General features: G+C 37.4%; 1 protein-coding gene across 2 annotated transcripts in view; it reads left to right on the top strand.

Annotated features, from left to right (window-relative positions):
• Positions 1 to 16,911, top strand: part of Dnaaf4 (Dynein axonemal assembly factor 4) — a 139,472-nt gene that overhangs the window by 66,645 nt on the left and 55,916 nt on the right. For both annotated transcript variants that reach the window (XM_090397908.1, XM_090397907.1), the window contains exon 5: positions 8,771 to 9,050. In XM_090397908.1, the coding sequence (XP_090254034.1) occupies positions 8,771 to 9,050 (280 nt within the window). The remainder of the gene's footprint in view (positions 1 to 8,770; positions 9,051 to 16,911) is intronic.

Below are 16,911 nucleotides of genomic sequence, written 5' to 3'. Positions count from 1 at the left end.
GATTAAAGGAGTTTTCATGCTGTCAGATGCATATGATGCATTTGATAGCGACACACACATATCTGATCCACATATCATTTCCTTTGCAAGAAAAGGTATTTCTGAATCAGTTTTTTGTGCTGATTTTAAATATCTTTTTAAAATTTTTCTATCATGTACCATTCTGGAGAAAATCAATAGGCCCTATATGAGCTATTGTTGTCTGTTATGATGCAATCACATTCTGCAGTTATTGCATCAATCTTGCTTAATTAACAAGAGATGGCGCAATATGTATGTAATTATTGTATAAAGTGATACAACATATTACATTGTTCCACATTAGTTATACAGTCTATTCGGTGTGTGAGTCTCAGATATAGCTTGTGTCATATTCTCTCTGTGACAGAAAAATGCCTTGTATTGTGTCATTTCTCCTAATTTGTTTTGCTCTGTGTGCATAGAGTTCACCCCAAAGAAGAAGCAGAGACCATTTATGAAGTTAATTAAGGAAGCCTACAACATTATAATGGTTGAAATGTAGGTGATCAAGATAAAAGTTGGGTTCTACATGTGTGTTGTTGTTTAAGTTGTGTGGTTAATCTGCAGGCTTGATTGAAAGAAACCAAGTCCTGCATGCTATTTACTGTTCTAATGATTTGGAGAGAATCAACCAATCATTTTACTCACTGTTATTTCTGCCTTACAAAAGTTTCAGGATTTTCATCAAAAAATAAGAAACACTTGTATACTCAAATGTTGCATTGGCTTTGCGACCAGTTCCTCATTCTGTTGTGCCAGTACTGAAACACCCAACACATGCTGCCTCTGAGAGTGATGGTGGAGAAACAGAGGAAATATCTGACACAGAACTGATTTTGGAGTCAAAAACAGTGATTCACACTTAATCACCTGAGAAGAATTAATGATCTTGCAAGAGATTATAATCTTACAAAGGATCGCACAGAACTGTTAGCATCTTGACTGCAAAGATGGAATCTCCTAGCTGAAGGATCTAAGGTCACATATTTCAGACACCGTCAAAGTGAGTACTTCCATTATTTCAGTGAAAGTGACACCCTGACCTTTTGTGCATAGATGTTTTGAGCCTAATGGCATTAAAAACATTGTGGAGACTTTTTATTGAAAACTGTTCTTCTTCACAGTTACGGCTTATATTCATCCATCCCAATAGCCCATTCAATTACTATGAAGGTAACATACGAAAACATGAAAACAGTGCTGGGAAACATTAATTATGATGCCTACAGGTAGAACATCTGTGCGGATCTTAAAGTCGTTGCCATTTTGCTTGGGTTACAAATAGGATACAAGTATTAAGTACTGTTGCTTTCTATGTGAATGGAAGATCAGGAACAGGCGTAACCATTATGTTGTTAAATGGTGACCTTTGCATACACATTTCACACCTGGAGAGAAGAATGTTAAACATGCACCATTGGTAGAGACAGAAAAAATCTGTTTGCCACCACTTCACATCAAACTCGGAGTTATGAAAAACTTTGTGAAAGCAATGAATCAGGAAAAAGCAGGGTTTCAGTTTTTGAAAGAAATATTTCCAAAAATAAGTGATGCAAAAGTAAAGGAAGGCATTTTCATTGGGCCAGAAATTAGATTGATAATGAATGATCCCAAGTTTAACCAAGTTCTAAACCACAAGGAAGCTAATGCATGGACTCATTTTAAGTTAGTTGCAGAAAACTTTTTAGCCAACCACAGATCTTTAGATTACAAAGAAATCATTTCTTCTATGCTCAAAGCATATCATGATATGGGATGCAAGATGTCCCTGAAAATACATTTTCTGGACTCATATCTGGACTCTTTCCCCAGAAAATTTCGGGTCCATATGTCATGAACACAGCGAGAGGTTTCATCAGCAGATTATGAGGATGGAAGACAAGTATAAGGGGAAGTAGAGCCATTCTATGTTAGCTGATTACAGAAATGGGAAAGACCAGGTTCATCTTATAAACGAAAGGTGTTAGGACAGTTATTCTAATTGACTTTCAATTTGCATGTATGATATTGTTAATAATGTTTATATCATAAAAATGTATAAACTTGTTTCTCAAAAACTATGTGCGATAGGAAAAAATTAAAAACACATTTGAAATCAGCAATAGAAATTGAGTAAGAATGATACACAGCTGGAAAAGAAAAGAAAACAAAAACAAACAAAAAAAGTTACAATTTGTTGGACAGTGAATCAGACCAAGAAATAGTGGCATAGAAATCCAATTAGTGCATTGTAGTGCCATAGGATATAAGGCTGAAATTGGCTGGTAAGAGGGTGATTTGCAATATCTATAGGGAGAGCTGATTAAGAAAAGATCTGGATATTGAGAGAATGATACGGATTTTCTGGTATTCTATTATTGCTGACATGTGACAAGCAGTTCAGCTTCTATTCCAGCCAATAAGTCAAGAGAAATTTTGATTCCTGAAAAACCTCAGGGTGGTGGTGAAATTTTAGGGTCTCATATTCCAATGAAAAATGAATTGATACTCGCTAGTTTTGCTTCAAGTCAAAGCAGAAATTTTTGACTAGTTTTCAATATTTTCATTAAAAAAATATAAAGTGATGTGACTGCATTACACTTCGAATGTAAAGTGATTTTGACACTAAGATTTTAGAAGGCATATTTTATGGGAAAATATTTTATTACATTTGAAGTCCAAATTCACAAATATTCAAAAAAATGACAGCATAATATGAAGTTTCTGTTGTTTATAGGATCCAAAATCTCCTCACCACTATTTCTGAAAATGTAAATTTTTCATTCAACTTGTCAAGAAATTATATTCTCATTTAATCCTTTATCCAAGTGTATGCAAACAAAGTTTATGCCTTAAGTATCTTTATGACCAGACTACTTGTATATAGAGACTAATGACTTCATATCTATTGCCTTAGTCTGGTGTAGTGGTCCTTGACATTATGGATCATCAATGCAATTATTATTATTATTATTATTATTATTACATCACACCTCCAGGGAGTCCAAAGACTCATCGAGGGAGGACATCTGCTCGATGTGCTTGATATGAATTTATTAGCTTCTATATACAAAGTCTAGTCATGAAGATACTACAACTGCAAACATTTTTGTTTTGTTTTGTTAGTTCAAACTAACTACAAAAATGTTATTTTTATAGACACAGAAATTCAATATCTATTATTCAACTTTCCTGTGGATCAAGCCATTTTGCATACTTAATCAAATTTAATGTGAAACCTACAGTAAATAAGATCCTCCTCTATTTGCTACACATTATGTTAGGGAAGCAAATTTATTTTCAGTAAACTAATTATTATTATTATTATTCAGGCCTCCATGGAGTCAAAAGACTCGTCATGAGAGGTCATTCATAAGAACATAAAGTCTGTCAAGACTCATCGAAGGGAGGTCTCCCTCCCCTAAGAAACACAAAGTCTATCATACCACTCCTTAAACTCATTGACCGTTCTCGCTCTCACCACTCCATCAGGCAATGCATTCCATGGTTCAACCACCCTCCATGCAAAGAAACTACTCCTCACTATCTTGCTCACAATTTCCTTTCGTAACTTCCAGGGATGGCCTCTTGTCATCACTCCTTCCCGCTGTTCAACCAAGCAAAAGAACTCCCCAGTGTCAACCCTGTAACCACCTCTCAACAGTTTAAAAGTCTCAATCATATCACCTCTCCTTCTATCCACCAAACTCTGCAGTCCACATTCCCTCAGCCGATTCTCATAACCAAAATTGTACAGTCCTGAAACCATCTTCGTCATCCGTCTTTGTACCCTTTCCACAGTTAATTTATCCCCTTCAAATATTGGGGACCAAATCTGAGAACAATAGTTTAAGTGTGGTCTGATCAGAGACTTATACAACGGAATGATAACCCTTTTATCTCTGCAGGTCAATGCCCTTCTCATAATTGCAACAATCCTCTGTGTTACCTTCACCACCTTTGCAATATGTCCCCTAAATTTCAGGTTTCTATCAATCATCAACCCCAGATCTGTTGTCTCCCCTACTTCCTCCAGTATAACTCCTCCCATAGAGTATGCAGCATCCCATCGATGTTTCCCAAACCTCAAGACCTCACATTTTGCTGCATTAAACTGACACCCCCATTCATTTGCTCATCTATCTAGCTTATTCAAATCCTCTTGCAGGGCTACCACATCTGCACCATTACTAATAATCCTTCCCAGCTTCGCACCATCCACAAACAACTGAATATCCCCTTGCAATCCACTGGCAAGGTCATTGATATAAAGGTTAAACAATATAGGTTCTAGTATTGAGCCCTGTGGGACCCCACTTGTAACCCTCTGCCTCTTTGATAGTACTCCACCATACACAACTCTCTGATACCTATCAGACAGCCAATCTTGAATCCAATATAATAAATTTAGTTTAATCCTTTATCCAAGTGTGCGCAAACAAAGTTTGCACCTGAAAGTATCTTCAGGACTGGGGTAAGGTGGTACTCTAATAAAGTGAAAAATAAACTTTCAACAAATCCTGAATCCAGTTGACCAATCTGACATCCAGACCCAGGTACTGCAACTTAAATATCAGTTTATCATGTGGCACCCTGTCAAATGCCTTCGCTAAGTCTAAGAAAATTGCAGTATATGCCTTTCCCTCATCTAATGTTCTTGTAACTTTATTATAAAAGGCTAGCATATTGCTAAAACAAGAGCGCCCTTTCACAAATCCATGTTGACTCTCACAGATAACATTACCCTCATCTGCCCAATGCTGTATACGATCCCTCACTACTTTCTCCAAGATCTTAGCAACTACTGATGACACACAAACTGGCCTATAATTAGTCTGCTACCACCCTTCCAGTCTGCTACCACCCTTATGCAATGGCACTATCTTACCTTACTTCCATTCCTTGGGCACCCTTCCCGCAGCCAGATTTTCATTGAAAAGCCAGGTTAAAGGCACTGTCAGTTCCCTAGCACATTCTCTCAAAACTCGTGGTGAAATACCATCCAGTCCCAAAGCTTTACTAACATCCAGAGTACTCAGTATCTGAAACACACTCTCCTCCTGTACCTCTAAACCTCAAACCTGCCCTATCCCTCTAGCATTAAAACTGACTCCTCTAGGATGAAATACTCCAATAAAGTGTTCATTGAACAATTCCACTATGTCCTCTACATCAGTCACTCTATTCCCATTTTTATCCCACAATATCATTCTTCCACAGTCATTTCTCCTCTTACTGGCCACATAGCTAAAAACTTCCCTAGGATTTTCTTTGGATCTTAGGGCCAATCTCTTCTCATATTCCAGTTTCACTTTCCTTATCACACTAGTCACTCTTCTGGCCTGTGTCTTATATTCTGTGTCTTATATTCATGCATCTTCTCTTCACCTGTCTCCTTATATCTCTTCCATAGCCTCTTTTTTGCATGCAATTCCTGTTTAATATTGTTTGTCATCCACTTTACTCCAAATTGTGTCCTCTTCTTCACTCGTGGTATACAACTTACCATTGGTGCTAACAAATATTCTTTCACGATTTCCCACTAATGATATCTCGGCCTTCCAATTCCTCCCTCCATGAAACCTCCCGAAGTTGACGTCTAAGACTATCATAATCACCTGCTTTATAATTCCACATAAGTTCCCGTCTCTTTGATACTCCTGCATGTCTATTCATTTTCCAAGTCAAAACCATATGGTTACTCTCTCCAACTGGTGGGAGAGATGTCATCTCATTTATTATCAACTCTTCTGATGCTATAACCAAATCCAAAACTCTTGAACCTCTTGTTCCCTCTGTTACATGTTGCCTAAGACATTTGTCCCTCAAGAATTCTAGAAATTCCATTCCCCTATTGCTACATGCATCTTCCTCTCTCCAATTTATACTACTGTAGTTAAAATCTCCCATAACAATCATTCTTCTTGCATTTGCCAAACTTAACTGTCTAAACATCTCCTGGTCTCCATCTTCTGTGCTCCTAGGTCTGTAGCAACACCCCACTAAATATCCTGTCTTGCCCACCTCCACCATATGCTCTCAAAATCATTTGTCTCACTGCTTTCCAAAGCCTCCACTCTTAGAGGAAATAGGTCGTCACTTATCATAAGCAGTACCCCACCACCACACTTTCCTCTCCTATCCTGCCGAAAAATGCTGTACCCAGCGACTTCTATTCCTGTTATTATATCCTCTTCTGTCAATCATGTCTCAGTGATCCCAATAATTTTTGGCCAGGCTGATGTTATCTGTGCCACCAATTCCTCTCCCTTATTCCGGATACTCCTGGCATTAGTATAAAGCATATAAATGCCATTGTTTCTATACCCAGCATTACCACTTAGTTTACTGAAAACTGCTCAACAACTGTCATAACTCAAAGAGTGAAGCTATGTTTCTTTCCATTTACAGATGAGTTACATAAAACCACCATTATTTCTTGCAAATGCAGGATTGCTTTGAGAGCAGTCAGCATTCTGCTGCTATCAGGGTTGACAGCAGTAGAATTCTCTTTGATAGACAGCATGGGTTTTCTAAAGGAAAATATCGTGTTTAAATCAACTTACTTATTATAACAAGGTAACAAGTGCATTGGACAAGAATGTATAGACAGTAGTATATCTAGATTTTACAAAATCCCTTGATAGATTGCCACATGACAAGCTTGCAGTCAAATTGGAACAGATGGGGTTGAATTGAAGCATGGCTGTCTGATAGGTATCAGCAGGTTGTGTATGGTGAGAGTGATATTCCAAAAGAGGAATGTCACTAAAGATGTGCTTCAAGGGTCTTTATAGGGCTATTGTTGTTCTATTTGTATGTAAATGACATTGGAAAGGGCTTGACTGTTGATGTACAGCTATTAGCATATGATGAAAAGTTGGAGAAAACTATGAGGAATAGAATGGATGTTGTAACCTTGTATGAGGACTTGAATAGACTGGATGAATGGGCAAGTGTGTGGGGATGTCATATCAATGTAGCAAAGTGTAAGGTTTTAAAATTTGGGAAGGAAAAATTCAAAATCAAAGCGAAGAGGATGGAGAGTATAAGATTGGTGGGGGGTATCTTAAAGGTGATGGAAGAGATGAAAGATCTAAGGATGATGGTGGATAAGGACCTGAGAATTTGGCGATTTTGCTAAAATTTTGATTATAGCACAGCAGATTATGGCAATGATGTGGAGAACACTGTCATGTAGAAGAGCAGATGTTATGAATTCATTGTACAAGGCTTTGATCAGACCATATATGGAATACTCTGTCAAGATTTTGTCACCTGGTTTTCAAAAGGATAATGAGTTGTTGGAGAAGATTCAGAGATGATTGACTAAGTTTGTTTCAGGTCTCTGGAATGTAGAATATGAGGACAGATTGAGAGAATGCAAATTGTAGAGCCTGGTGGATATAAAGCAGAAGGGAGACATGATTGAGACATATAAGTTGGTAAGGGGTAATTACCAGATTAATGTGCATGTGATTTTTCATAGAATGGGTGGAGAACAAGAGCCCATCTCTGGAAGCTGTATAAGGGGGGGGGGGGGGATAAGTAGGGTTTTTTTGCATGGAAAGTGGTGGGTAATTGGAATACATTGCCTTAAAGTGTGGTGAATGCAGAGACAGTTGAATGCATTTAAGTCAAGGTATGATGAGATGTGCATGTGAGAGTGAGAACTCCCATGACAAGTCTCCATTGACTCCATGGAGGTCTGATGTTGATAATAATAATAATAATAATAATTATTATTATTATTATTATCAACTTTCAATATAATAATAATTATTATTATTATTATTTTGAAAGTAGATGCCATTAGATTTTCCCATGGGTTTCATATTTTATAAATTTCTGCAGGTTTTTTTACGATTTAAAAATTGATGTGTGTGTACAGTAAAGTATATTTTGCATGCTCATTAAGTGACTCTGGTCAATATACTTAACAGTTGACCTATATTAACCTCTTTTGTAATGATCTTTCTTGTTTGAACTAATCATCTTATTTAATTATTATTTAGAAAGATCTTACTTATTTTGATATCCTCTTTGCTTTGTAATTAGGCATCCCATTACATTTTTGCCTTTCATGTTAGGCTCAATAGGCATCCTCAGTGGTCTAATTTGCTTAACTTTCTTAAAAACCTGATGCTGTTTATGATAAAGAAGTTAATCTTATCTGTGTTGTCTGCTGTTGTTGTAAATTTCATGTGTCCTTCTGGCCAGTTAGCCTGTTTTATAGGATGGAAAATCCTGCCACCTCTGTATGAGACTAACTCACCTTCACTTGAAAAGTCCTAATAAAGATTCTTTATATTGCAGATGGGATTTGAACCCAGGTCTTTCCAGCTGAGGGACATTATCAATACAGACTTGAGCTATGGAGACTCGTAATTAGGCTTGTAGCTGTCAAATAGCTATCATTTTTTTGCAGTTTATAAAAATGATGTATGCAGTACACTGCATACTCTGTTAAGTGATGTTCGTCTGCTTGTATAATTAAAGATTCAATATCTAGCTTGCTTCGTTTTTCTGATCTTTATTGTCTGAATTAGTCATCTTATGTAGTTACTGTTTTAGAAAGAATTCATATATTTTGATCTTCTTTTTCTGTGCATTCAGACATTCATAGCTATTAAATTAATTCCTAAAGTTATGGCATACATTTCTTTAGTTTTAAGTATATTTTAGGTAGTATTATGAAAACAGTAAAATTCAGGTTTCACATTATTTAGATTGTGAATATGAAAATTTTAAGATTTTTTTTTTTTAACAGGAAATGTGATGATATTGCAAGAGATGAAAAAACATCTACTAAAACTCACTCAGATGAAAACTTAAAAAACAAAAAAACTAATAATTTATGTCCTGAAAATTTTAGAGCACATAGGAAAAAAGTCAACATGAAACAAAATAATAGACTTATGCATACAAAGAAGACTGTCTCAGAACCATCTTATGCTCCTCCTCGAACACCTGGTCACATTGATGTAACTTTTACACCTAGAGTATTCCCAACAGCTGCAAGAGAATCACAGTATGAAAAAGAAGAAGAGGTAAAAGAGTATATTTTGATCTTTTGAATATAAGTCTTTTCAAAGTGATGTTGGCATCTGAATTAATGCAAACATTGCGTAATGGTATAAGTGTTGAGTATAAATTCTTTCCTACATATGAATCTAAACCAGCAAATTTACAAATCAACTGACTGCTGCAAAAGTTATAGTGGTGTCAAGAGACACTAACCTTCATAGTGTCAAGAGATTCATAACAGGTAGTCAATTCTAGGTCCAAAAATGTATCATGCCATGCCTTATAATAATTTCTTGTCTAAGTTAACAAAATACCCTCCCCCTTTTTGATTGCTTCTCCCCCCCCCCCCCCGATTAAATGCAAAACTTGAAAAGTTGCTTATAGCAATTAACAGCTAATTCATTATTCATTTTTGTGTGTGTGTTTGTGTGTATGCATTTATTATTCGTTCTGCTGTAAAAGATTAAAACCCTTCATTTCCTTGAAAAATGCTGATAAGAACATTTTTATACTAATATTAAGTGCGTCCATAGCACAATTGGAAAAATTATTGTAAGTTGCTCCCTTCAGTTGGAAAAGGCCTGTTCAATTCTCGTAGTGACAAGAGGAATCTTTATGTGGATTTTTTTGATTGAAGGTGAGATAGACAATCTCATATAGAGGTAGCAGGTTTTTTCCTTCTGGTAACCCAGGTTTTTCGTCATCCCGTGGCTTGAAAACATATGCAGTTCACAGACAAAAAATATTAGTGGTGGTAGTAGGCAGTAGATGATGATGGTATTATCATTTCTGTGTGTAGTTGGTAGATTAATTGGTGGAGATGGTGAGTTGTAGAGTAGAGTGCCCTCCCTTGATGAGTCCTTAGAGGTGTAACATAATAATAATCTAAATTAATAATAATAATCGTCATTCTTGGAAGAATGAGGGTACATTGCACCCTTCAGTGGGAAATGGCCTGAGTTCAATTCTTATCATGATGAAAGGAATCTTTATAAGTACTTTTTCAGTTGAAGGTGAGTTAGCCAATCTCATATGGAGGGGAGGTAGCAGGTTTTTTTCCTCCCAGAAATCAGAAAAACCTTTGGGTTTTTCATCCTGTGTACAAGCAAATGTGCTGCAAGTAAAAGAAAAAAATGTATACGGCAGAATGATTTTAAGGAACGCTGATGGTAGGGAGGTAACTGAATCAGTTGATATAGTGGCATTACTGAGCAAGCACTTTGCAAGAGTATATCATCCAGGTGGTGATATTGCAGGAATGAAGGAACCAATAGCTTATACTGGAATTGAGGTGAATGAAATGGAGGTGAATAGTATATTACAAAACCTTAATGTGAATACATATGTGGGATTGGATAGTATACCAGCTTGAGTCTTACGTGAAGCGGCTAAAGAATTATCAGTACCCTTGACAATTTTGTCTAATTTGAGTCTCGGGTCTGGGTTAGTCCCGAGAGGGTGGAAAGATGGGAAAATAGTTCCACTGCATAAGGGAGGTTCCAAGACTGCTGTTGCAAATTACCGACCGATCAGCATATCAGGAGTCGTTGTCAAGGTTTTGGAGAAAGTAGTCAAGAGAAAAATACAGGAATGGATAGATGAAAATGGGATACTGTATGGGGGACAGCATGGTTTTGTGAAGGGTAGATCATGCCTCAGTAACTTGCTCAAGTTTTATAACACAGCGACGGCTGAACTGGATAAGGGTAATGGGTTTACAGTGATATTGCTGGACCTTGATAAGGCCTTTGACAGGATACCACATGGAATTCTAATCAGTAAACTGCAGCATATGGGGATGGATATAGGGTTGGTGAGATGGATAGGAGGGTGATTGATGGTGAGATATCAGAGAGTAGTTTATTCAGGAATAGAGTCCAAAAGATGACCTGTGACTAGTAGTGTGTCGCAGGATTCTGTTCTTTGACCGCTACTATTTAATTTGTTCATTAACGATATAGGAAAGGATCTGAGAGGAACTGTTCATTTGCTTGCTGATGATGCAAAGTTGGGTAGAGCAATAGTGAATGCACATGATGTCAAAATTTTGCAGGATGATTTGGATAGATTGGAGGACTGGGCTAAGGAGAATGGATGTCAGTTTAATGTGGCAAAGTGTAAGGTTATGCATTTTGGGGTGAAAAGATTAGCAGCAGTATACCACATTGGTGGAACTGTACTCCATGAGATTAACGAGGCCAGGGATTTGGGAGTGTTTGGTGGATAGGGAGTTGAAGTTTAGGGGGCACATTGCAAAAGTGGCTAAATCAGCTCATCAAATCACTTGGTTACTGAAGAATACTTGGACGAGCAGAGACAAGCAAGTTATTGTTCCTCTGTATCGAGCCTTGATAAGACCCCATCTTGAATACTGTGCCCAGATCTGGTGCCAGAGTTTTGTTGTGTCTTGAATAAACTAAGACATGCTTTAACACGTATTATTCAGGACACAACTTTAATTTAACTTAGGCAGAGAATGTGGAATGTTGGCAATAGATTAAAAAGATAACTTTGTGTATATAAATCAAATTTAAGAGCAAGAAATTGTACAAAATTGTATAAAAATGTTTGTATGACATAATCTGTAATGCATGTGGGTCAGATATAGAAATCAATGTAAGCTGTTAAATCTACTTAAGAACCCTATTTCATGTACTAAAGTAGCAAAGCCTGTGAGCCAGAGTTCAAGGATCACCTTTAACCGTCCTGTGTTATGCATGCAAAAAGGGGGGAAGGTAGTTACTGGAAAGAGAAACTAAAGTGCTTTCCAAGAAGAGCAAAACAAGTGCACGTGCGATGTAATAGAGGGAGCTGAATACAATGACGTAAATCCACGTGACCGCATTTGCGGGCATCGCGATGGCTGAGAAACACCGAGAAGAGAAAGAAAACAAAAAGGCCATGCAAACCCCATTCAAGGCTTTTTTTGGGTTCCTGGTTCCTAACCTCTCTCGGACATAAGTTCAGTCCGCTCCGTCGGAGAAGTTCCTGGCTGGTGGAAGGCATTGGTTCATCTGTCGCAGCGTTTGAAATGGGCCAAGCTATTTCCTTGGACTAGGATAGCTGTGCATTGTCATGCGATGGAGGAACCAAGCAGATGCCGTCCATTCTGGTGATATTCCCATGCCATATCCTTTCTTTCCTGTCGAGAGTCTATCCGTATAGCTGATCGAAGGTAATCAGATGGAAAGCAGAGCGAGGAAGCCTTGATGACCAGACAAGGCAAGAAGAAAGACATAGCATCCAATCAGGGATGGTAAAGTAGGCTTTTGTATTGTGAATTCCAGTTATAAAAGAATGTGATCCCCTAAGAAAATTTGTGAAATGGACTAATATTATGGAACTTTAAGAACTGTCTAAGATTTGGCTCAAGCCCATTTATTTAAGAATTGTCTGCCCAAAGGCCAGGTTTATTTCTGTATGTGCTAATAGTAATGTGTAAATTAATATAACTAATGACCACGTGAGTGTAGAAAGAGTGGTAGTTGCCAAAGAAATAATGTTAAGTTACTTATATTAGTGGTCTAAGCAAGTTTATTTGTGTGTTTAGTTAAATTAGTATTGAACCTAGGACCTTACTTGAGAATATTTCCGATAATATGTTAGTAATGCTTGCTTGTATAATTTCTCAAATTTATTAAACTCGTTCTTTTAAGTACCTGCCTGACCTGTTTTTAATTCATGAATTCAAACAGCTGCTCATAAAATATTGACGAACTTAGCAGGATGAACCCACGTGTATGAATAAACAAAGCAAGCCATGACTGTATGAAAGAGATTAGTGAACGGAGATACAAAGTTTATTTTAGTCTAATCATCGTGTATCATTCTGAGAGAGCCATCCTGGGTAAGAGTTCCATCTATCCTAGGTATTAGCTGGCGCAGTTATAATATAAATTTTGTTAATGCTTATCGGGTGAACTCTTTCAGAATGTTGTGTGGTTAAACTATAGAGAGGCCAATAGGACTGCTTATTAATAAAGGGGAAAGAATTTAGTAGAGAGTAAACGGCTCACAGAACATATAAGGAAAATAAGTTAACAGTATAAAATAAAGTAAATGTAAGAAAGAATAACAGGGTATAACAGTTTCTTCTTGATGGGGAGGAGGTGGAGAGGATCCAGAGGCGAGTGACCAAGATGATAGCAGGTCTATGGAATGAACCTTATGAGAACAGGTTGAAGATTTGTGGGTTGCAGAAATATTGGTTGATAGGCAAAAAAGGGGTGATATGATTGAGACATTCAAATTACTGAAGGGTTTCTATAAGATTAATTCAGAGGATATTTTTCAGAACTGGACTGGTAGTGGGAGGACTAGGGGGTCATCCATGGAAGCTGGGCAAGGGTGTTAGAACTAGGTTTTTTACTTGTAGAGGGGTGAATGAGTGGAATAAGCTGCCAGAGTCTGTTGTGGGTGCCATGACTGTGAATGAGTTCAAGGCAAAGTATGATAGATACTGTGGATGTTGAATAGTTGTTCTTGACATGATGTTTAGGGCCTCCCTTGATGGGTCTAAGGACTCCTTGGTGTTGCCCGTAATAATAATAATTTAAATCCAGTTAGAGTTGAGACCTATGAATGTAGTAATACTACTAACAATATTTCATGTGGCAGTGAGTTTGAAGCCATCTGGTGTAAGGCAGAATCTAACAAGACAAATTACATAGTGGGATGTTGTTACAGACCTGGTGGATCAGTTGCTGGTTATAAAGAAATGCATCACCAAATAGAAAAGATGAGCTCAAAAAGAGTAATCATAATGAGAGACTTTAATTATCCAAATATTGATTGGGTAGCAGTAGAATCTCATGAGAAGAATGAAAATGCATTTATTGAGCTGTTGCGGGACAACTTCCTCAAGCAGCGTGTGACAGAAGGAACTCGAGGTCAAAGAGTTTTAGATTTGATTATAGTGTCAGAGGGCGTTTCAGTTAAAGATGCAACTATTCTGCCTCCAGTTGGTGACAGTGATCATGCGGTACTCACTTACGAAGTGACTAAGTTTATGAATGTTCCACTCAGAAAAGGTTACATGCTGAACTACAAAGCAGGAAATTATGACCAACTGAGGAGTATACTGAGTTCAGTGGAATGGGATCAGTTGCTGGATGGAAAGAATATCGACAGTGCATGGGAAGCACTTAAACAATACTTAAATGATGCGATATCAGATTGTGTCCCCGAGAGTTCGAAGAATAAATAGAGTAGGAGTCAAATGAATGTGTAAGCTTATTAAGCAAGAGATCATAAGAAAAGGACGATGTGGAAGGAATGCCTAAGGATGATGTCTGTTATGAACATTATAAGTAGCAGGCTAAAATAGTCACAACTGTTGTACGGAAAGCAAAGTCTGATTATGAAAAGAAACTGGTTCTGAGTGCTAAAGACACCCCACAAGAATTCTATCGATATGCTGCAAGTAAAAGAAAGAATGAATATGAAAGAATAACTCTTCTAAATCCAGATGACGTGAGGGTTACAGATGCAGAAGAGGTTGTTCAATTAATGAGTGCCCATTTCGTTAAAAGCTATCAACCTGGTGAACACAACATTGAGCTCACTGTTACCTCTTCACTAGATGAGGAAATGCAGGTGTGTGAGGCCAAGGTATTAGAGCTGTTGCACAAACTAAATAAGAATTCAGCAATAGGGACTGATGTAATATCAGTACACGTGTGCTAAAAGAGTGTTCAGCTGAACTGGCCATTTAAAGGAATATATGGTAATTCCATTGCACAAGGGTGGTGCAAAGACCAATGTATCCAACTATCGACTAATTAGTATCTCAGGAGTGGTGTTGAAGATTTTGGAAAAATTGATTAGGGCCCGCATTCAGAAATGGGTTGACAGTGAATCTCTACTTTGCAATGAACAACATGGGTTTACTAAGGGAAGGTCATGTTTTAGCAACTTGCTCACATTCTGTAACAATCCTTTCTTTTAGTGTTGCACGGTGATCAGCATTCATTTTAGAAATTATGGACTTTAGTAAAATAGCGTGATGTGTGGGGGATAAGGAAAAAGAATCGATACCTAAATCATATATCACTATTTAATTTTGATATTTTAGTAAAGTATCAATAAAGCATAACTTGAAGTTTTGCACCCCTTCATGGCTTGCACCCTAGGTGGTTGCCTAGTTTGCCTAAATGGTAGTGCCAGCCCTGATTGAACTAGACAAGAAGAATGGATACACCATGATACTTTTCGATTTTGCTAAGGCTTTTGACAGAATACAGCATGGCAGATTGCTGCATAAATTGGAGAAAATGGGTTTGGGTTATACAATATTAGAATGGATAAGAGGATGGCTGACTGACAGATATCAAAAAGTGGTATAGGGGGATCTGAGTCTGCAAGGTTTAAGGTAATAAGTGGTGTACCACAAGGATCAGTACTTGGTCCACTGTTATTCAATCTGTACATTAATGATATTGGGAAGGATTTGATAAGTGACATACAGTTATTTGCTGATGATGCAAAGATAGGTAGGGTAATCAGGAATGCTGCAGATATGAAGTCTTTGCAGAATGATTTGAATAGGCTGGAATTGTGGGCATGGCAAAAGGGGTGTCAGTTCAATGTCAGCAAATGTAAAGTCATTCACTTCGGCATGATTAGATATCTAATGTCGTATTATATTGGTGGGATTAGGCTCGAAGAAACTGATGAGGCTAGGGATCTTGGAGTGTTAGTAGATAGGAAGTTGAAGTTTAGGGGCCATGTGGCAAAGATTGCAAATACAACTCAAAAGATAATTGCAATGCTGAAAAAAACATTCACATGTAAAGATAAGGATGTTATTTTTACAAGGCCTTGATAAGACCTCAATTGGACTATTATGCGCAGGTCTGATCTCCTGGTTTCCATTGTGATTCTGATATATTGGGGAGAGTAAAATGATATCAGGATTGTGGAATACTGATTATGAAGACATATTGAGAATTTGTAGACAGCAGACACTAGCAAACAGGAGAAAGAGGGTGATGTGATTGAGACTTACAAACTTCTGAAAGGGTCATACAGGATTTCAATTGATGGCTTTTGTCAATTTATGGAGGGTGGGGAAAGGACGAGAGGGCATCATTGGAAGCTGAGAATGAAGGCCGCCAAGAAGGGTGTGAAGGCTAGATTTTTCTCTCAGAGGGTGATGCATGATTGGAATGGATTGCCATTGGATGGTGTGAGTGCAAGCAGTGTGAATGAATTCAAGAATAAGTATGATAGCTGGTGTGTGTAGTATGTGGCCTCCCTCAATGAGTCTCTGACTCCCTGGAGGTCTCTCTTAATAATAATAATAATAATACTATATTCTGGGATAATGAAATTGTCAGTACATATCACATTTTCTAGGTGATATGCTTTTCATTCTGTGAAGAACAGTTCCAATCTGGTTGTTTTTTGGCTCATAGCAGGTCAAAACTTGCATTCTTATAAATCCTCCTTGCTTTTGCATAATGTATATTTTTTGGAGAACCTATGTTGCCCAGTGGATCCTACTGCATCCTATCTGACTTTTCAGCTTGATGGATGAGACTACTAAAATTGTGAACATCCTGGTGTCATGTTTTCTATAAATAATATCAGATTTTATTTATTTATTTGTATTGGGGTTCCCCCTCTTTCTCTTCATTCCTTTGGGGGGGGGGGGTTGAGCCCACCCAATGTGGGATTAAGTATATGTATCTTATGAGTATAAATGTTCATGGGGTTGGTTTGCCTGTTCAATGTCAGATTACTATGTATTCTGTAAATATCAATTAAAAATATATTTATTTTTGCTCTTCCATGTTTTAGGATTGTTTTAAAAATGGCTACTGTTGTACTATAGCATAAAATACTATTTAAGTTTTTAGTGATACTAGATGTTCTTTAGATTTT

Source organism: Typopeltis vanoorti, chromosome 9, assembly GCF_054136105.1.
Source record: "Typopeltis vanoorti isolate ZY-2024b chromosome 9, IOZ_Tvanoo_1.0, whole genome shotgun sequence".
Taxonomy (NCBI): domain Eukaryota; kingdom Metazoa; phylum Arthropoda; class Arachnida; order Uropygi; family Thelyphonidae; genus Typopeltis; species Typopeltis vanoorti.
Note: the sequence above shows the minus strand (reverse complement) of the source record. Positions and strands in the feature narration are given on the sequence as shown.